The sequence below is a fragment of the Ahaetulla prasina genome, chromosome 2 (assembly GCF_028640845.1).
Source record: "Ahaetulla prasina isolate Xishuangbanna chromosome 2, ASM2864084v1, whole genome shotgun sequence".
Lineage (NCBI taxonomy): Eukaryota > Metazoa > Chordata > Lepidosauria > Squamata > Colubridae > Ahaetulla > Ahaetulla prasina.
Genome location: NC_080540.1, coordinates 252,135,834 through 252,158,103, shown reverse-complemented (window position 1 = coordinate 252,158,103; position 22,270 = coordinate 252,135,834). Strand labels below are relative to the sequence as shown.

At 39.7% G+C, this 22,270-nt stretch overlaps 1 protein-coding gene across 1 annotated transcript; it reads right to left on the bottom strand.

The window, feature by feature from the left end:
• Nucleotides 1-3,847: 3,847 nt before the first annotated feature.
• On the bottom strand, nt 3,848-21,143 carry REEP5 (receptor accessory protein 5). The gene is made up of 5 exons (XM_058168456.1): nt 20,638-21,143; nt 19,002-19,095; nt 7,927-8,065; nt 5,779-5,947; nt 3,848-4,960 (listed from the first exon to the last, which is right to left on the bottom strand). Exons 1-5 carry the CDS (start codon nt 20,753-20,755, stop codon nt 4,911-4,913), a joined length of 570 nt encoding a protein of 189 aa, XP_058024439.1. The 5' UTR covers nt 20,756-21,143; the 3' UTR covers nt 3,848-4,910.
• Nucleotides 21,144-22,270: the final 1,127 nt, after the last annotated feature.

The window sequence follows — 22,270 nt, the reverse complement described above, 5'->3', positions numbered from 1 at the left end:
TGCAGAAGTTGTGAATGCTCCAACACTGGAAATTTTTAAGAAAATGTTGGATAACCATCTGACTGAGATGGTGTAGGGTTTCCTGCCTGGGCAGGGGGTTGGACTAGAAGGCCTCCAAGGTCCCTTCCAACTCTGTTGTTATATTATATAATCCCATGATGCAAAAATCACTGGGCATTTTGGGTTTGTGAAGACATTACACCTAGTTAAATGACAATTCTGGTGGCCCTCCCTAAAGGAGGACATAGAGGCATATGTTGCTAGCTGCCCTGCATGTGCTTCGGCAAAGAGGCCACCTGGGAAGCTGCCTGGGTTACTCCAGAATGTTGCCAGACCTGGAGCTCCTTGGAAGGAGATAGCCATGGATTTTTTTGTTGAACTACCCGAAAGTAGTGGAAATAAAGTCATTTGGGTGATTACGGACTTTTTCTCCAAACAGGTGCACTTCGTGCCATGTCCCAAGATTCCCTCAGCAAAGATGTTGGCTAAACTCTTCATTCAACATGTGTATAGGTTACACGGCATTCCGGAACAAATAGTTTCGGACAGAAGGGTTCAGTTTACCTCCCATTTCTGGAGGGAATTCCAGAGGTTGCTAGGCTCCGCCCAAGGGCTAAGTTCCTTCCACCATCCTCAGACAAATTGGGCTTGTGAAAGGACTAAGTGTTAGAACAATACCTCAGATGCTATATAAATTACCAGCAAGATAACTGGGCAGACTTACTGCTGTTTGCAGAGGTCGTCTATAATAACCATACACAGTAGTACTGGTTTTACCCCATTCAAGGTGGTGTCGGGGCAGGACTTTGTGCCCAGTCCAGAGCTACCACAGGACAAACCTCAAATACCTTCCTTGGTGGACTGGATTGAGCAGCTTCAGTTTATCTGGCCTATAACTCGTAAGGCATTAGATGAGCCCATAAGAAACAGGCTGATAAGAGCTATACAAAGGACTACCAAGTAGGGGATAGGGCTTTCCTCTCCACTAAGTACATACAAACAATCCAAAAGTCGAAAAAACCTGGGCCTAAGTATGTGGCCCTTTTCCTATTGTATGAATTGTAAACTCAAATCACGGTGCAATTGGAACTACCCAAAGCCCTCCAGAGAATCCACACAGTGTTTCATGTTAGTTTACTGAAACCTGAACATACCTCCCCATCTCCAGTTCCCCTCTTCCATTGAGGGAGAGCAACATTTCAAGGTCAAAGAGATCCTTGATTCTAGAAAATGTAAGGGGAAAGTACAGTACTTGGTGGCTTGGAAACATTTCCCTTCATCCCAATCCGAATGGGTGAATGAGCAAGATTTCAAAGCTCCGAACCTATTACAGTTATTCCACTCCAAATACCCTGATAAGCCTTAATTGTGTTATTCTATATATATTTTCTGTATTTCCTTAAGTTGGGGGGGGGTTGTCTACCCTGTCCAATTTATTTTGTTTTCTTTCCTAGGACTAACGTCTCTTCTGCAGAAGGCCCGAATGTCAGCCTCTATGTTGCTTGCTTGCTATCGGCTGCTATAGTAATGGGGGAGGGGGGGAATGTATAGGTATTTGGGAGGGGGAAGTGAGCTGGTGGAGATGTCTCCTGAAAGGGAGTGAAAGGGGAAGTTTCTCATTGTTTTGCTGATAGTCCATCAAGGTCAACTGTTCTGGCATACCAGGGGGATGGGACCATCTGAAAATACACCTCACATGATGCCTTGGGGGGGCTGGGGACATTCAGCCAGGGTCCTTGGGGGGAGGGATTTGGGAATACTTTCAATATGCAATTTTTGTGCCTATTGCCTCAGATAGTGCTTTCTTTTTGTTGCATTCAGTTCATGCTCAGTAAAAGTACCTTTCTCTACAAACATGGAGTTGGGATTGTTCTTTCTTGAGTTTTGAATGGAGGCACACCTGACATGTATAATAATTATATTTTTAAAAAATTTGTGGGTTTAGTTCTTACTTTTTACACTTAAAAAAATATAACATTAGATTAATCAAGATGATCAGCATTTCTAAATTGAAACATTGTACCATTAATATTTCATGTAAATATAAATAATAAGATATGGGAAAATACAGGAATATGACATTCTATCTATAATGACAATCTATAGTGGAAATGTATAGAATTTGACAGCAATATTGCTTTTTTCATGTGAAAAGTACAGTAGTGATTTATTTTTCACCAAACTCAAAACTGTAAAATCATATATTTTTGGCTTCAGCACTTCTTCAGTTTAGTTTAGTGCGATGAAAGATAAGACTTATGTGGCTTATAATTGAAGAGATTTGTATCAGCAATTAATGAACAAAGGAGACTCACTTTTATGGTGCTGACTTTAATTTTAATTTACATCATTCTCTACATCTTTCTGTTATCAACTTCAGCTATTCAACAATATTCCCTTACACTGAAGTTATTCCAAGGGCATAAAATTACAAAAGCAATAAAATGTCAAGTGTATAAACCTCTTCCCCATCCTGCTGATGTTTTCTTAATCCCATGCAAATTAACTTTATTAGTGCGGTTCCAAATGAGAAACTTCCCATCTGACTTGGTTTTGACTTGCACAATTCTATTCTACTATCTTTACTTTCCAGATGATGGCAAGCATGATGTGGATTTTTCCAGAAGGAACTTAATAAAGAAGTTTTGCTACATATAATATGTAGCAAAAATAATTTCTGGCAACAATACAGTATGTGCATCATTGGCTTTAGTGACACATATCTCATTTTACATGGAACTTAATCATATAGATTATCTTATAGACCACATTTTGTGCGCTTGTTATTTATACTAATGGGATTTAGGTTTCGGTAAGATGCTGTGGTGCCCAGCTAGGGAGCAGCACCTGGCAGCTCAGCTCAAAGGTTAGCAGAATTAGGCCTGGTTAGGATCCTATTGGGAATCTAAGAGTTGCAATTTACATTGGGAAATTAAAATATCTACAAAGTGACATCAGCAAACCACTTCTCTATTGTCAATAAAATCACAGACATATTTCTATGAAGGCAACTGGAAGTTGAGTTTGAATAATTTTTTTTACCTAGAGATTACTATTTCTGAGAGACACCTTCCCTTTTGTTCATTACTATATCTCTACAATTCAACTGATTTATTTTTAAATCCCTTTCTTTTGAAATGTGTAAGAGCTTCTGTGCTATTAGCAATACAGTAGACCCTCTGGTTACGACCGTAAGTCGTTCCTGTTTTGACAAATTCCCCAAGCTAGTGGGAGAATTAATCCTACAAGATACGTTGATGGATATTAGTACAGGTAGTTTACTATTTCGCTCAGTAGTTCTCACTATCTGTGCGATGGAACATTGTCCTTACAGAGGAAAGATTCAAACACATTAACACAGTACCTTTGCTGAAGATTCTGAAATATCACTAAACCATTAATTGTTAAACAGTTAGAAAAGACTATAAATTGAAAGCAGATAGTGTCTATAGGCAAGTCATGCATTTCCCCTTTTAAATAAATCCACTTCACCAATACCAGGTACATTCGCAAATGTTAGACCAGGGTTTTTAATCATAGTTTATTAAACCGTATTTGCCTGGTTTATCTGTTAACAGTCGAATGTCTGAATTTCTGCGTAGCCGATAATAAGCTTTAGCTTTTTGTGGCAACTAGGCCAGTGCATTTGAGAAAAAGAAATATTTGTATATAAGATCTGACTGCTTTCTTTCATAAGCACACATTGTTCCCTTGTCTTGCTGCTGTATGTTTTTAAATTAAAAATAAAGCTGAAAACCATGGGAAGCCTATAGAATGAATAGCATTCAAGGGCCAAGTAAAATCTAATGGTGCCATAAACTAAAACACATCAAAGAACACAATAGAGTCCTTTTTAAAGTTTTATTTTAGAAACTGAGCAAGCATCATCTGGGATTGCTCACATGAAACACCATCACTATAAAAACCCATTACAGGATTGAAGTTCAGTGAACCAGAACAGAGTGCCAATGGGGAAGAGGAACATTTATTTTCTCTGCTTTAATACCAGTTGTTTGGTTACATCACTCAGGTAATACTGTAGGAGGAGAGCCAGCCTATGCATTAGCAAAAATTCAGTATTCTTGTAGCACCTTTTCTGAATAGCAGATCTTATTAAAAAGCACAGACTTTTTATGAGCTGCGCTTGCTGCATGTAATTAGGTGAACCACAGCTCAAGAAAGCTTAGGCCTTTTAATAAAATGTATTAGTCAGAAAAAGTGCTATCAGACTTTCCAATATCATGATGTTTAATAGCTTTGGGCAAAGGGTTCATTATTCGGTGTTTAAAGAGAATGGCCAAGTCAATATACATATACTAAACCAGATATTGCAAGTTACAACCAATCTGTACTTCACGCAGAAAATCAGTTTCCAGCACTGTCATCTTGCAACATTCTTACAACATTATAAGTAATTGGAGAAGGTCTGTGTGAAAAGAGATACACAGCAACACGCATCGCTAATTAATTATTATTCCTTGTATATATACAAAACTACACACACCAAATCACTATCATTACACTTTGATATTAAACTATGCTATAGCGAGAACTAGTCAAACATGAAATAAAATTTGTACATACAGCTGCTGCATGCACAAATTGTGTAATATTCAGAGCCTAGGGCATATTTTCTTTTGAAAATTACATGAAAGGCAAATAAGACATTACTGAAAATCTTTAGAAACTGTATAAGCTTTAGATGCCATCTACCGCAGTGACGTTAAATAAAAATGCTTACTTTCAATACAGAAAACTGCAAAAACAGCAAGCAATCTTACAATACATTCTTTTAATAAACTCAAATAGGTTTACAAGGCAACATTATTCAAATTACTGTATCACAGTCCCCAGAAACATCACACTGTATAAAGGTAGTGATAAGGAGAAATTTCTTCCAGTTGATTGCTTTAGGTGCTCTTCTTCTCATCGCCCAGTAAATTTATTGTAGCTTTTTTAACTAAAAGAAGGAAAGAAATCCATGATTTTTAACAATATTATAACAAGGTTACTCAAAATTATTGTTACATTTACATGAGTAGTAAACACCAAATTATATTCAACTCCTATGGGATAACATTGACATTTGCATATAGTAATAAAGAACTAGTAGCAGAAATAATGAAAAGAGAGAGTGGAATGGTGTAGTCAACATACTCCATGTCTAACTAAAATGGAATTATTCCACCCTTTAATACATAATTTTGTACTGTACTATATTATTAAACAACTTACAAGTATGGGGTAAACAGTATGAATAACAAAATATAAATATATTTGCATATTTAATGAATGTACTTTAATTTCGTGGATAGTTGTTGTTTTTTTGCTGCTACCATTTGGGAAAATGAATACATAGGATAAGTATCTCAATCTTCCTCCATGACAATTCTATTTTCTTCTGAAATTTCACTGTCTACAAAGTCTATAGCTCATTGCTGCAGACTTAACAGAGCAGTCTTCCTCAACCTAGGGTTTCTGAAATAAATTTCTTACAATGCCCAGCCTATGTGAATGAAATCATATACATCTGGAGAAATAACGCTTTCAGAAGGGCTGGTATGGAGACTTAGCTTGGAAAAAATGACCACTGAGTTTTTCAACATACAGTAACAAATTCTGCACTCACATAGTTCAGAAACAGACATACTTCCTCACAGCAAATCTTGTTATACAATTGTGGTTTTTTTCTGACTGACTTCATTAAAATGATGCATAAATGCATAATTATCTACAAAATAGACTTGTTTGAAATTGGCCTTGCTGGCCTCAGTTTACCTTCCTTGGTAATGGCATCTGTTGTCTCTCCAGCTTTTTCTTTTAACTCCTTCATTACATTATCCAACTGAGCCTCATGCTTCAAGAAGATAGGGCGGATAATTCTGTGGTAAAGGAACTCTGCTCCATTTGAGGGACTTCGAGCCATACACCACACCAGAAAGCCACACTGTACAAACAGAAAGAGCAAATAAGAAACAGACAAGCAGTGGTATTTAAATATCAGTAATCCTAATGTTATAGTTTAGGCAGTTTCCTAGAATGAAGTTCTCACTGTGATAAATACATTAACTTTAGCACTGCCTCCGCATCTCATCTGCGATATGAAGATAATAATATCTTACACAGAGACTATAACAATATAAATAATTTTAGTCAATAAAGCAATACAAATATTATATGGGTCCTGGAAACCCCTGTAAAAGACATTAAATGTATTGCAGAAAAACTCTACTGTACTTGTTTTTTTTAAAAAATGGGAATTCAGTCTAAAATTTAGATCTCCATCAGTTCATAAACTGGAAATAAAGGAACACTTAGTGTGATTAGTTTTTGCACTAATCTATAATCCTAGGGCAGTGATGGCTAACCTTTTTGCCATCGCATGCCAAAAGCAGGGGGAGCAGGGGGGGTCATGCACCTGTGTGCCCCCACCCATAATTCAATGTGCCCCACCCGTGCATGTGTGCACAACCCCCCGCGCTCCCCGCTTTTGGCATGCGATGGCATGGTGGGCCAAGTAGGCCTGTTTTTCACCCTCCCCAGGCTCCAGAGGCCTTCTTGGAGCCTGGGGAGGGCGGAGGCCCCCTGGAGGCTAGAAACAACCCATTTCCTAACTTCCGGTGGGCCCAGAAGGCCTGAAAATCAGCTGGCCAATGCGCACATGCACACTGGAGCTGAGCTAGGGCAATGCTCGCATGCCCACAGATAAGGCTCCGCGTGTCACCTGAGATACGCATGCCATAGGTTTGCCATCACGGTCCTAGGGCATGAAGTGGCCTAGTTGGTGGGATATGCTATCTGAGTTTATTCTCCATAACAATAGCAGAAATTCCTGAAATTTGTTCTTGAATCTCCTTTTGCATTAGAACATGGAAAGAAAGATTTAGAAAATCAATGTGTCCTAGTTATGACACATCTATTAATAAAAAATAATTTTAAAATAAAATAATTCCTCCCTCAAATCAGGTTTCATTTCTTATGACTTGATGGACACAGCTGTGTGATTTCTTGACAATAATATAAAAGTAATTTGAACTGGCTTCTCCCAGGTATGTAGGTAATTAGGAGAATAAAATCTTCTAAACCTGCAGTAGCAAAATAAGATTCATGCGTGTTTCCCCAAATAGACAGTTGCAAATATGTTTTCCAAAACTGATAGAGAGAAATAATGCAAAATTTCACGCTTTTTCCAATATTGGGGCATAGCTTGGGTTTAAAAGAAAATGGCCTGTAAAGCAATGGTACCCAATTTTTCTGGCACCAGGGACTGATTTTGGAAGAATAATGGTCTTCTACGGCCCAAGGGAGGATGGTTTCATGTCCAAGCTAGATGTTCAGATAAAGCTTTGCTCACTTGCCCATCAATTGCATGGTGCAGTGCCTAACAGGCACAGACTGGTATCGGTTCGTGGCCTGCAGGTTGAGGACTCCTGCTGTAAAGCATTTTTAACCATTGCAAAATGTTGCACCCCTTCTGCAGTCATGTGATCATGATCTGGGTGCTTACAGGACTACCTATAATTTTAAAATTGCCCCAATATATAAATGCAATTACAAAGTAGACTAATCCTAACTTTTGAAAAAGTGATGTTTAAAAGCAAATGGAAGTTTGCATTTAAGATACTTAAATTTATTCTTTTCTGCATGAAGAAATGCTGTTATCCTATTGTTGCTTGGATATTATCATTATTCCAGCCAATAGGTTTTGGTTTAAGAAGCATCTTCCTACAAGAACCAAGACTTGATAAGTTTAGAAACTAAATCACAGTTGGAGATCAAGTTCATTGTATAAATTAGAGCTACTTTATAAGCTAAGATTAAGCTACATTTCACTATAGTCATTCCACCATCCAAGCTTATATTTCACATTGTGATGCATGTTTCTTGAAAGAAGTATATGCATACAGGGAGCAGAAAACTACAAACCTTCATCAAAAAGTAGAATGGGAACCAAGACAGAAAGAGGTCAGAGAAAAATTCGGCTATGCTGAAGATTCCATACACAACCCAGTAGGTCAGCCACTGTGTATCATCATCTTTGTTAGGGCTTTCGATGGCTTTGATGCTGAAGGAATAAATAATCAGGAGATAAGCCACATCAAGCATATGGAACATAAACCTGGCCAATTTTCTACTCCAAATAACCTATTCTATGGCTGTGTGCTTATATTCACATAACAATTATGTGACTCACTTAATGACTGCGACAAAAATGGTAAAAAAAATTAGGCCCGGTTATATAACAATTCATTTAACTGCATTGCATAGCAGCTGAAATTCTGGTCACAATTGTGGTCATAAGTTGAGGACTATTTGTGTCTAGTTAAGTGTATAGTTAAGTGTAAAACTGTTCAAATGCACTAGTCAATCTCAATGTAATTAATAGGTAAGCAATATTGATTTGATTATTTATGATGAAAGATTGATAGAATTAATGAAAACTACAACAAAATGAGCTCTGGAGGGGGAAATGGAAGAAACAGAAACAAGTAAAAAAAAAAAATTAGACCAAAGTAGAATGACTCTAGGAAGATAAACATTGCCAGTCCCATTGCATGTTTACTTCCAACATTCCTTCATTTCAATTTTATCCCAATCACATACTCATAGGTAGTGGTGAAATCTGAACCAGTTTACTTCCGGTTCAGTGGCTGCGCATGCACGTTGCACGCCAAATGCGTCCTGTGCACACGCATGCGCAGAGTGCACCAAGCACCAAATGTGAGGTGCATGCGCATTCGCGCGCATACACACACTGCACACCAAAAGGAGGCATAGGGTAAGTAGAACAGCACACGGGGTGTGTGTGTGATGAGCTGTGATGTGCAATTTTTTTTTTTACTTTTAAAAGCATTTTTCTACAACCTATTTGGCCGAATAGGTTGTAAAAAAATGCTTTTAAAAATAAAAAGACTGACGATCACAGTTGAGCCGTGCGATCATCAGAGCCTTTTTTTTACCTTTTAAAGGCATTTTTTGCAACCTATTCCTACCATTTGGGTGGGAAAAGTGAGTGAGCCGGAAAGAAGTGGCAAGCAGGCGACCGGGCATGAGTGGGGGAGCCAGGGATTTTTGCTACCAGTTCTCCAAACCACCTGCTGCCATTGCTACTGGATTGGTCGACCCAGTCCGAACCGGGAGCATTTCACCCCTGCTCATAGGGTTGGAAAGGACATTGGGGGTCTTCTGGTCATGGGCCTAATACAAACAAGTTATCTTCATAGAATTATTTTCTCACTTAATTCATCTGCCATGGAACTTATTGCCCTTGTGTATCTGTGAAATATCTCTGCATTAGAAAAGTTTTAAGTATACAATAACAGGACACAAAGAAGTCTGTCATTGGCTGTTTAATACAGTGGCCCCCAACCTTTTGGTCATCAGGGATTGGTTCAGTGGAGATTTTTCCGCGGACCATAGGGGGTGTAGTTTTGAATGCTGCCCGCATCCTGTGGATGGGGCTTCGCTTGTTTGTGGGCATGTCGCGGCCCGGTGCCAGTCCACGGACTTGGGGGTTGGGGATCCCTGGTTTAATGTATTCATGGAAAAATGTAGAAGGCTTGCTGTGTTGATATAAGTGACCAATGCAAAAAAAAGTGCATAAAATAGTGTGGCCACATAGAATGGATAAGCGAATGGTTTGAGAGGAAAAAGAGAGAATGGAGGTGATTAGAGGTGTTAACAAAAAAAGGAGGGCTGTAGTTTTACATGAATTGTAATATGGATGTAGTTGAAACAAGAGTGGTGTGCAAGGTTAGAAAAGTATAGAAGAATATAGAATAGAATAGAATTTTATTGGCCAAGTGTGATTGGACACACAAGGAATTTGTCTTGGTGCATATGCTCTCAGTGTACATAAAAGAAAAGATACGTTCATCAAGGTACAACATTTACAACACAATTGATGGTCAATATATCAATATAAATCATAAGGATTGCCAGCAACAAGTTATAGTCATACAGTCATAAGTGGAAAGAGATTGGTGATGGGAACTATGAAACGATTAATAGTAGTGCAGATTCAGTAAATAGTCTGACAGTGTTGAGGGAATTATTTGTTTAGCAGAGTGATGGCCTTCGGGGAAAAAAAATATAGCCAATGGTACTGATATAAATTAGATATTACTGTACTTCATTCACTTTTTCTTGTCTCCTGCCTTTAATTTCTTTGTCTATTGCTTCATACTCTGTTTCTGTGTTTTACATACTGTAATCTTAGTATGATAGTTAGCATGCAAATATGTGTACTTGCGCTATCCGTTGCGCAAGAAATAAATATGATTCTTGGTTATTCTGCCAGACAGATATATATTTGAATGCAGAGAAAAAATTAAAAGCAATACATGAGGAGCAAGACTACAGTAGGCAAGACTTCCATCAGAAGACTATGAAGTTAACTTGCAATGCATGTTTCAACTATGGTACAAAAACATGTGGTTTCAATAATGTAAAATAGGTGAAAAACAAGATTAACTGGTTTTGGTGCCAGAACTGCTAGAGGGAGAAATAAAATAACAGTAAGAGAACAGTAAGACTAAAGCAGCAGAAACTGAAGCACAGTATTTTGTTGTTAATTACTAGTACGATTCAGTATTTTGACCATCAGTCAACCTATTTTGATTAAAGCTGTTATGGTTGCTTTAATCACAAGATCTTGAAGATGCCAGAAACAAGCTAGAGTTAGCATTATAAATAAGAAAAAAAGTATCTGTAGGATATGTTTCTTCGACCAGTTCTTAGTTTGTTTTCCTCACCTTTTTGGCCAGATATTTAGGAAAGGAACAAAATCAAATCAGAATTATGCCAGGAAACTCTGAACAAATCAGGCAACTCTTTATATACTATATGCTAAGTACTGCAATCAGTAAGACAACAAGAAGCCATTGTTTCAAATTATGATTCACAGGCAGTCCTCCACTTACAATGATTCATTTAGTGACTTTTGAAAGTTAAAAGAGCACTGAAAATTATAACCATTTTTCACATTTACAACTGCTGTAGCATCCTCATGGTCATGTGACCAAAATTTGGCCACTTGGCAACTGGCTCGTATTTATGATGGTTACTGTGTCCCAGGTCATGTGATCACCCTTTGTGACTTTCTGACATGCAAAATCAATGGGGAAGCCAGATTCACTCTACAATTGATGATACTCAGCTGTACATTTCCACCCCGAACCACCCCAACGAAGCCGTTGATGTGATGACCCGGTGCCTTGAAGCCGTTCGGGTCTGGATGGGGATGAACAGACTCCGGCTCAACCCATCCAAGACGGAGTGGCTGTGGATACCAGCGTCCCGGCACAGTCAGCTAATTCCATCCCTGACTGTGGGGGGCAAATCGTTGCCCCCCAGGGAATCGGTGCGCAATTTAGGTGTTTCTCTGGATGTACGGCTGTCTCTAGAAGATCATTTGACAGCCGTCGCCATGGGAGCTTTTTATCAGGTTCGCCTGATCCGCCAGTTGTGCCCCTTCCTTGACTGGGACTCTCTGTGCACAGTCACTCATGCCCTCGTTACCTCCTGCCTGGATTACTGCAATGCTCTCTACATGGGGCTCCCCTTGAAGAGCACCAGGAGGCTCCAGCTGGTGCAGAATGCGGCTGCGCGGGGGATAGAGGGAGCGTCACGTAGATCCCACATAACACCTCTTCTGCGCAGACTGCATTGGTTGCCGGTGGTCTTCTGGGTGCGATTCAAGGTCCTGGTTATCACCTTTAAAGCGCTCCATGGCATGGGACCGGTGTACTTACGGGACCGCCTACTGCCGCCAACAGCCTCCCATCGTCCGGTGCGCTCTCACAGGGAGGGCCTCCTTGGGATGCCATCGGCCAAACAGTGTCGGCTGGCGGCCCCCAGGGGACGAGCATTCTCTGTGGGGGCTCCGACCCTCTGGAATGAATTGCCTGTGGGGCTATGTCTTCTCCCCGATCTTCGGACCTTTAAACGAGAGCTCAAAACTTTCTTGTTTCATCAAGCAGGGCTGGCCTAATGATTTTAATTGAGGTTTTTAGTGGGGTTTTAAATTTTTTAGACTTTTATACTTCTATTTTTAATTATTGCTTATTGAATCAGTTTTTTAACTATATTGTATTTTAACTGCTCTGGTATTTGTATTTTATTTGTATTGTACACCGCCCTGAGTCCTCGGAGAAGGGCGGTATAAAAGTTTAAATAATAAATAAATAATAAATAAATAAATTATGTCACTAACTTAAGAACTGCAAAGATTCATTTAACAACAGTGGCAAGAAAGATCACAGAATGGGGCAAAACTCACTTAACATACCTGTATCATACTAAAATAAACAATATTTATTTGGTCATCGTCTTCTAATATTACTCTCAGCCAAAAATAAGCCAACCATATTATGGCATAGTGTAATTGTGCGAATTGAGTGATTCTGTCAACAGTAAGCAACTGCAAATAGTCTAACAAAAAGCATATATTGCACGAGACAGCAAAGGGTAGATTTTTCTACTGAAAATGAGTAACTATTGAAGGCAGATGAATATATTGAATGAGGCATTCAGCTATATTTCCAAAATTGGTAGCAGACTTCTTTTTCTTACCATATCTATATCTACAGGCATACTATTCAAAACAGACAAATGAATAGATGCCCGGGAGGAATTTCTAAATTCAACCTGAACGTCTCACTGAATTTGATAAAAATCCAGGGAACCTTCAGGATTGGATTTAGCATTATTCCCCCTAAGTAAATAGAGAATATCCACAACTCTCCATTGACTTATTATACTATGTGCTAATGACTGTTAGCAGAAGAACAAGGGGAAAAAGTGGGAAGTGGGAAGATGGAAGACTATACATGGGAGAATGTGTATCGCACTATGGCTGGTTTTTGGGGTTTTTTTTGCTAAAGAGGAAGATAATAGAGGAATATTTAGCTTGACAAAGGAGAGAAAGGAGTGGAATGAAAAGTTAACACAGATAGATATTATACGTACACACACAATCTGTCTCTTATCAGAGAGCCTGGAAAGAAAGCAACAAAGTTCAGAGTTGTGTTAATAAACAAAAGTTTTGCTTCTCTAAAAGGAAAAGCTAAGTTAAAACACTATACCCTATCTTTAAGTTTGTCAATTCCTACTCTCCTATCTCATCCGCATCTGTTTTAAGTCACTGAATAGATATTTTCCTATTGTGTGAGTGAGCCATGAAAGGCAATGTAATGGGTATACATAGTCTTCGGTTAGGTCACTTATTCAAAAGCTATTCAACATTTTGATGGTGCTGAACAAGGAGAGTTACAGATGGACCTCAAAATGATGGCTGTTTCAATGTCCCTACAGTAATGTGATCGTGACTCGAGTTCTTGGCAACCAGCTCCTAATTACAACAGTCACAGTGTCCAGTGGTCATGTGATCACCATTTGTAACCTTTACTGTTGGTTTTTCACAAACAAAGGCAGTGGAGTAGCAAGAGGTTGCAAATGGCAACCACATAATGTCCCAGCTAACAACCGGAACTGAAAGTGTTGAAACTGCTGTGGTTAAGTTGATGTGGTCACATGATGTTATGCTTTATGACCACATTGCTTAGTGACAGAGTTTCCGGTCCTAATTACGATAATTAATCAAGCTCTAACTGTTCTTTTTTTTTCTTTGACTTTATTACTGTATTCTTTCAGAAGCAAATGCAGATAACTTCCACCAATTAAGGCATGGCAGGCATAATAGGATAAGTCTTTCTGTAGAAATCTGCCCATGTTGTGGATTGTGAACTGATTATCCCTACTCTGGCTCTCCAACTGAGCATCTTTCAAGTTTAAAAATAATGAATAATAAAGAAATATATGGGAGCATATCAGGCAGAAACCTCTCCCAAAATGTGGAAGGCATATTTTGCATCTATTTGTACAACTACCTAGGTGCTGTAGAATGAGCAAACTGGAACTTACTAGTTACTGGAGAACCACTCTTACTTCATCAGAAGGGGAAGTGTCTGAAATTGACAAATACAGGAGAAGTAGTAACCCTTTGTGCTTCTCCAAATGAAATACTAAATTCTGTTCTCAACTCCTCTGAATGATCTCTGGAGGGAATGTGTGTGTGGAAAAAAAAGGGTAAGGGTTCTGAAAGGAACACAGAAAATATAGGGCTAATGGAGAGAATAGAATAGAATAGAATAACAGAGTTGGAAGGGACCTTAGAGGTCTTCTAGTCCAATCCCCTGCTTAGGCAGGAAACCCTATACCATTTCAGGCAAACGATTATCCAATCTCTTCTTAAAAACTTCCTGTGTTGGAGCATTCACAACTTCCGGAGGCAAGTGGTTCCATTGGTAAATTGTTCTGTCAGGAAATTTCTAGGTTGCTTCTCTCCTTGATTAGTTTCCACCCATTGCTTCTTGTCCTGCCCTCAGGTGCTTTGGAGAATAGCTTGACTACCTTTTCTTTGTGGCAGCCCCTAAGATATTGGAATATTGCTCTCATGTCACCCCAGTCCTTCTTTTCATTAAACTAGACATACACAATTCCAGCAACTGTTCTTTATATATTTTAGCCTATGGTCCCCTAATCATCAATCATAGGACAATGATTGGTTGAAAAAAGACCATAATAATAGAGGTTGGTCTCTAAGGACACAGCCTGTACCTTTCAACACTTCTGAAAAACATTAATAGTAACCTGAGTTTCTCTGCAAGATAATGAGTGATAAAGCATAATAGATTCCATACACCTTGAGGCTGTCCTTGGTTAATATAGGAATAATAAGGGAAATGCATGTTTCATGTTAGAACTGGAATAACAGTTTTAACTCTGCTTCCTCAAGAGTTGGATACAAGACAACCGTAATCTCACCAAATAAAAGAGGAAATTGTTACGATCAAGGCATGACATATTGTAGTCAACAGTGATGGGATAAGATATAAATTGGAGCTTTTTGACTTTTTTCTTCCTTTTTCCTTTATGTTTTGAAAAATTCAGTCAGCAATATAATTGTTTCTTTGCAGGAAAATATAATCTACATTTCGAGTACTTCCAAGTACCTCCTTTCTTCAAAAAAATAAATGAATAAAGTAAGTTCTATGCATGAAATCACAAGGGCAGAAAATGATACCCGAGGGAGAAATATAATATGAAGAACTACTAAAATTAATCTTTTTGAAAGTATTTTACTTAAAAAAATTTTTTAATCAAGAACAAGAGCTGTTTTTGTCCTCAAGAATTTGCCCAGTATAGTCAGCCTTGAATGTAAGTGTCTATAGAGATTCTCTGTCATCCAGGTCATGGTTGTCCCAAAAGTGCTTTTTCAAAAGGCAACTGGATTTTTTTCCCCCTTGAAAATGTTTTGCTTCTCATCCAAGAAGCTTCCTGAATGAGATGCAAAATGTTTCCAAAGGAAAAAAAAACCCAGTTATCTTTTGAAAAAGCACTTTTGGGACCTTGAATACACTTCAATATTTCAGACTTAAAGTCTTTTTCAGCCCAATCAGAGGTGTTGGTAACTAGTTCTGAGACAGCAACACTCTTATTTACTCAGCCAATCTCCTGCCCTTGTCTAATTAAATGGTGATTATGTCTACCTTAATTTCTGAGATCCTGGGGGAAAAAACACCTCGGTAAATGCTACCTATTCATGTAGCCATATGCTATTGTCCTCCTTTTAACAGATTTATGATGCCTAGAAAATATTCTAGGAGAGCTATGCAACGTTTCAGATTTAATTTCTCACAGTTGCTTCAGAACAAATTGAAATGCTAATGTAACACCTGTCTGTAATGTTTTAAAACAGCATCTTTTTTCAGGATTACACAGCTACTCACCAAACAGCCTTCATGACTGTATAATTACATAAGCAATCTGAATTATATTTTGGGATTTTGGAGGAAACCTTGTTGCGGTTTCCATATAAAACAAAAAAGCAACAAGACTATGGACAACAAAAACTGATCCAGAGATATTTGTGTTCAATTTGCATTCATAGTCAGATTAAAACTGTATGGACAGTCCATATGCTGTATCACATTTTGCTTATTTTAATATGTGTAACATTTTGCATATGAAAAACCCAATGGTTATCCATTTTTCCATTCTGCTCAAACATTCTTTGCATGTCATTTGTCTTCTTCTTCACCATTTGTCCTCACTGCTGTGATATTTGAGATGACTGTTCCATGTTTATGCATCTGAAAAGCAATTTCAACAGAGACTTGTCTTCCCAAGCTGTATTATATTCTTGCTAGAAGATGAATATTTAATAAGTCATAAAGAACCCATGGCTTGGGGCCTGGGTACTTACGGGACCGCCTGCTGTTACCTCATGCCTCCCACCGACCCGTACGCTCACACAGAGAGGGACTTCTCAGGGTGCCGTCCGCCAAACAATGTCGGCTGGCGGTCCCCAGGGGAAGATCCTTCTCTGTGGGGGCTCCTACTCTCTGGAATGAACTTCCCCCCGGTTTACGCCAAATATCTGACCTTCGGACCTTTCGCCGCGAACTGAAAACATATTTGTTTGTTTGCACGGGGCTTTCTTAAATTGGGGAGATTTTAAATTTAATTTTTTTAGTTTTAAATTGGGGTTTTTTAGATTATATATTTTAATTTATTGGCCTAACTGTATAATAAGTTTTTTAATCTATTTTTAATTGTATATTGTTTATTTTTATCTTGGCTGTACACCGTCCTGAGTCCTTCGGGAGAAGGGCGGTCTAGAAATCTAATAAAATAAATAATAAATAAAATAATGCATTCTATTGGATATTCACCCCTTCTATTTGTATGCAATTTTTACTGACTCATTTCTGCTACGTTCTTGTACCAATGAGTTACACGTTAATGGTTATACCATCTTTTACAGGAAACATGCATTTCCAACCACAAAATACAGAAGTTATTACACTCTGAACAGAAAGTAATATATTTGAGGGAGGCACTATGATAAGTATAAACTTTTCAGACAGTTTTGAAGCCGCTTCAAAATGTTGCTGTGAGTTGATCAGTGTTTTATCAAAGTATTACAAAACAGGTCTATGAAACAAAAGAAATTAAGCTGTAAACTGGGAGGAACAAAGGAGATAAAATTGATTTCCATAGGTGTGAACTGGCAACATTGAGAAGTATTGCATTAAAAGTATCGATTAGCTAATCATCATATAATGAATAAATCAAACAAACATGTGCATGAGAGAGCTTATATTCAATAAAGGCACAGATCTGATCCACGTGACAAAGTAAGCAATATTGTGGCTAGGTGAAACTGATTGTCCATATTGAGATCTCAGAGCAAATTTGGTTATGCCATATCTATACTCATGATCTCCACTTATCTAATCCAACCAATGTTGTCTTAACACTAAAGCAGCTGTTGTTCTCCCAGAAAACAGTATGCGTTGCAGGAATAATCAATGTTTTTCTGTCAGTTCTGGGCTACCTTTCATTCTTTGCAGTTTTGTTTTTAAAGGAGCTAAGGAAGAATGCACACATACAGGTTTTCTGTGAACCATTATTATAATCAAAATGGAGGTTAGCAAAACACAATGCAGAGATGACATAATACAATATAGCGGTGGCCTTCAAACATATTTGGCAAGAGTGATATAAAATACTCCATTAAGATCATTTCTTCATTGAAAGGTGACTTTATATGGGATATTTCCATATATTTTTGTCTTTGTTGACAGCAGCAGGAGTGTACATTTAAATTGACTGCAGTGCTGGGGGCAGAAGAATTTAATCCTTTATTTGTGCTATTTAATCAATGTAAATCTATTATCCTTATAGCAGAAGAACATATATATGGAGTCAGTCATACACTATCTGGCTTTTCTTTTACCACCACAAAATGTGGCTTCAGAGTATCATCAAATAAGTAATGTAATGTATTATTAATATTTACCCCTTGCCCCAACACCTTCCTAGCCCTGATTCCAATTTTAGATATTTTTAAACACAGTCCTAGTTACAGATCTCCTATGTTCTTCTGAACTGAAAATCTGGATCATCAATAGATGGCAACAAAGACATAAAATCCTGCACTCTTAACTAGTCCTTCTTAGAATATACTAATTTTTAAAACAGACAATACAGATTATATATCATTCAAATGTCTCACTATTTCTAACTATTGCTGAAGTGCTGCAGTAATTTAGAAACTTAAGAAAAATACAGGTCTCCAAATATTATTTAAAGAAATGAACCGAAACTAGAAATGGCAGTGAAATACTAGTTTTAGCCCTTGAATGGGATTCATATATGTAAATGCATGCTGGACAATATCCAAAGCCGAATATTTTTCAACCATCTTAGAAACAGCACAAAAGAGTTGAAAAGCTCTGCCTCTTCTAATGTCTGATCTGCATCAGCAGTTTCAAATACTAACTTCTTATACTATAGTGCAGCAGTAAACAACAGACATCCCCACATGAAACCACCCTGAGGTTTCCTTTACTACCGGACTCCTTATACTTAACTAAGTGAAACACAAACTGAAATTGTTTCTCTCCACTAACTAGGGCATCCTAACATCACATTCTAACCCACTTCACTGAAGACAGTGTACATTTTCCAATCCTCCCAGGAAAATTACAGCATGATGAGTTGTAGCTCTAACTGTAATTCAAATCAGCTGCTGAATGTTTTCAACCTTCAGCCTTGTTCTTTCTGAGCACATGTAGATCCCATAGTAAGAGTTGCAATACACAGAGCGAGACACTGTCCCAATACCTTGGTTCTTCCCCTCCTTTTTAGTCTATGGCTGGTTCTCAATTTGCAGCAACATGCAAAGGACTACATACAGGCCTGCAATTAGCATCTGTATCCAGCCTTCCCATTCCCAGTCTCTAAAATACCACAGGCCTATTTCAAAAGCAATCTGGCAAATGCAATCACTGTCTGGGAATAAAAGCCCAGTTCCCACAGTGTAATGGTTTGCAAACTATTGGCAATCAAATGGATGAGAAATAATATAAACTTTCACCCGAAACCAACTCCCAGCATGTAGCAAGAGAAGGGTTAGCTGCCAGAATACTTACGAGATATATGCAGGATAACCAAATCCGATCAAGTTGCACAGCAATGATGCTCCATAGCCAATAACCAGGTAAATAGCCAGCACAGCAATAATGGCTGAAAAAAAAAGCAGAAAGTCAATCCATCAATCAGGATGGAGACTTACTAGGATGGGTGGGAAACATAATAGGGATCCTGTTACATAGAGGGGCAGCCTCTTTTAAGAGATGAAGCAAAGAAGAAATGGACATATATTTTGGTAGGGCCAAACTTTCAGCTCACTCACTCTTACCAAAAGTTACATTCAGGATGAAGTCAGCTTGCCATTTACCTACAGATTTCAGATAGAAGACATAGGAAAGGGTGTGGACAAAACAGGAATGTAAGAAGGAGCTAACCTGCTATACCTAAAGGGATACATGCCAGATGAGAGAGGAAATTAAGACTTCAGTTCATCCCCAACAGGTCAGCAAGCCAATTACTATCCAGTGGAGTAACTCTTTTCCCTCTTCATTATTTATGTACAGATATGGTTTTCCTAAAACTACTGAGGGGAGTTCTTCTTCCTGAGAAGCTGATCCCATTTATACTTCCAAGCCCTTTTCCCCCTACTAGAAGTCTTAGGAGTTGCCCTGAAGGGAAACTGTAAGGGGGGGGAAATCATCTGCTGTAACCAGAGCTCTGCCAGCCAGGCTACTATTTCATCATTCAATATCCCAGGAGCTTTGGCCAGCATTTCTCCCAACTACCCTCAAAAGGTACCCTGCACGATTATCAATAAATATGCAAGAAAGAGGTAGGTGCCAAGGAAGTCCAGAAGCTCCAAGTATACCTGTACTTGAAGCTTCTGGACCTCTTTGACTTACAACAGTTTACTTAGTGACAGTTTGAGGTTACAATGCCACTTAAAAAAGTAACTTATGGCTATTTTTCTCACGACGGTTGCAACATCCCCATGGTCACATGATTTGCATTCGGGATGCTTGACAACTGATTCACAGTTGTCAAGTTGTGACAGTTGTGATGGTTACAGTGTCCCCGGGGGTCATGTGATCACCTTTTGCAACAAGCAAAATCTCTGAGGAAGCCCGATTCACTTATCAACTGGTTTACTAATTTAGCAACTGCAGTGATTCGCTTAACAGGCGTGGCAAGAAACGTCGTACAATGGGGCAAAGCTCATCGCAGAGATTTCTCACTCAGCAACATAAATCTGAGGTTCAGTGGTGGTTGCAAGTCGAGGACTACCTGCATGCCACCATCTCAGTTGCAGGCGAAGTGGAGGACAGCAGTCACGTTTTCAGTAATCCCCTAAGGGTGCAGTGGAAGAACAAAACAAGCGAAGAGGGCAGGCTGCGCACTTAAGACAAGGCTGGCTACCTTCCGAAGTGGAAAGATCGCGTCAATCCTTGCAGCATCTCACACAGACCCATATTGTCACTGGGCCGTGGCCTGGAGAAGGGAAGAAAGACTACAGAGCCGAGCCAAGGCCACATCTGCAAGTAAACCAAACAAACGTCCCCTCCAAGGCGAGGCTCGTCTTCCAGAGAAGCCTCCATTCTTCCTCCCCCCCCCCACGCCACCGTTAGAGAACAACAAGCTTCGGCGGGCCAAATTCCCCCTGCAAGGCTGGGTGGGGGAATGAAGCTGAACGCTCACCGAGGGCGACGTAGGACCTGCTGACGCCGGTCTTGCTCTCAATTTTAGCCAGCACATCGGTCAGGCAGTTCTTCTCGTGCAGGAACTTGTCGAATCTCTCCCTCATGGACGCCGTCATTGCCGAAGACCCTTTGGCCGCAGCTGTGGCGCTTTGCCCTGGGCTCCGCTCCGTCTCAAGCGCTTGATCCGCCCGAGCAGAATCCCGCAGCGGGGCTGGCGCTTCTTCGCTTCTTTCTCGCGCGGAACAGCCCGCCGTCGGCCTGTCGTCTAGTTAGGTTTGGAAGGAAGAGCGAGAGAAAGGGAGAAGGGCGACGTCACTGCGTGGGATCCGTGTGCGATGGCGTCAGCGCTGACACGGCCACCCTTCGTCCTCCCCTCCTGCCTCGAGGCTGCGATTTATGCCACACCCAAGAGCGGCGGCCAAATAATGTCTTTGCGCCAAGAGAGGTCGTGAGGGGACCGGCAAGGCAACAGCGTCCCTTGCCTGACTCGGACCTTTGGTTCTTCTTGCAGACCCCGACCGAAAGGCTCGCGAGCTTTAGCCTCATCCACACGCCCTCGGGGCTCCAGTGTTATGATGGAGGCTCCTCACCGCACAGAGAGGCTGGAGTAAAATTGCTTTTTTCGATGGAAAACGAGACATGGGGTGGGGTGGTGCACCTTCTGATAGGGGTGTGGATCGAAATCCCGCCTCTCCTATACGGAAGGAGAAAGAACGCAGACGCAAAACATGTTTATGGTTGATTTTCAGCAAATCAACCATAAACATGTCTTCATTTGGACATTTGATGGTAGTCGTTTTCCTTCATCTTTAATTCCACAACGTTACCAGAGTCAGCAGACTCTGATTTTGCCCTGGGAAGGGGGTATTCAGGGTGCAAAGTGCACATAACTGTAACTATTCTGTTCAGAAGATGCTCAAAGGTGAAACTACAATCAAATCAAGACTACCTTTTGAAGTAGGCTTATGGGCAAGACACAAATATTGCAATTGGGCTCTAGCACTGAGTTCTGTTGTTCTGGATAGAGACTGGATCCCTCTGAACAAGAATAGCATACTAAATTATTGCAGAAAGCTGCAATACCAAGCTGTAATACCAAACCTGATTTGGTACTGTTGTGACCCAGGCCCAAGTAGGTAGTAGGAAACTCAGTCCATGAAAAAACGAACAAACTTTATTCGAACACCTGAGAATTACTTCATTCCCAGCATCATTCAACTCAAAACAAATTCCTCCCAACACAAATTCCTCAGTCCTATCGCAAACCTTGGTCCAATTAGGCAAACTGCCAAAGGCCTTTCTTGGCAAACGTTCAGAAGTCACAAAAATAAAGGCAAGACATAGACAAAGTAGAAGATGAAGCTACCAACGTTGTTTTCTGGCAAAGTCCAAACGCCGCCATTATTGGTCTGTTTTAAGCCTTATGGGAGGGGCCAATCATCACTTGGCCCTACTCCCGAGTTATCCTTTTTGCTTGAGTTGCTCTTGCCTTCTGCCAGCTTTTCTCATGCGTGCATTAGGAACAGGCTCCTTTTGTTCCTCTGCCTCACTACTATCAGTCTCTGGAGGCTCTGGAGTCCACATGTCACTCCCCGATGGCCCTGGCCTCACCTCACCTCAGCCTCATTGCT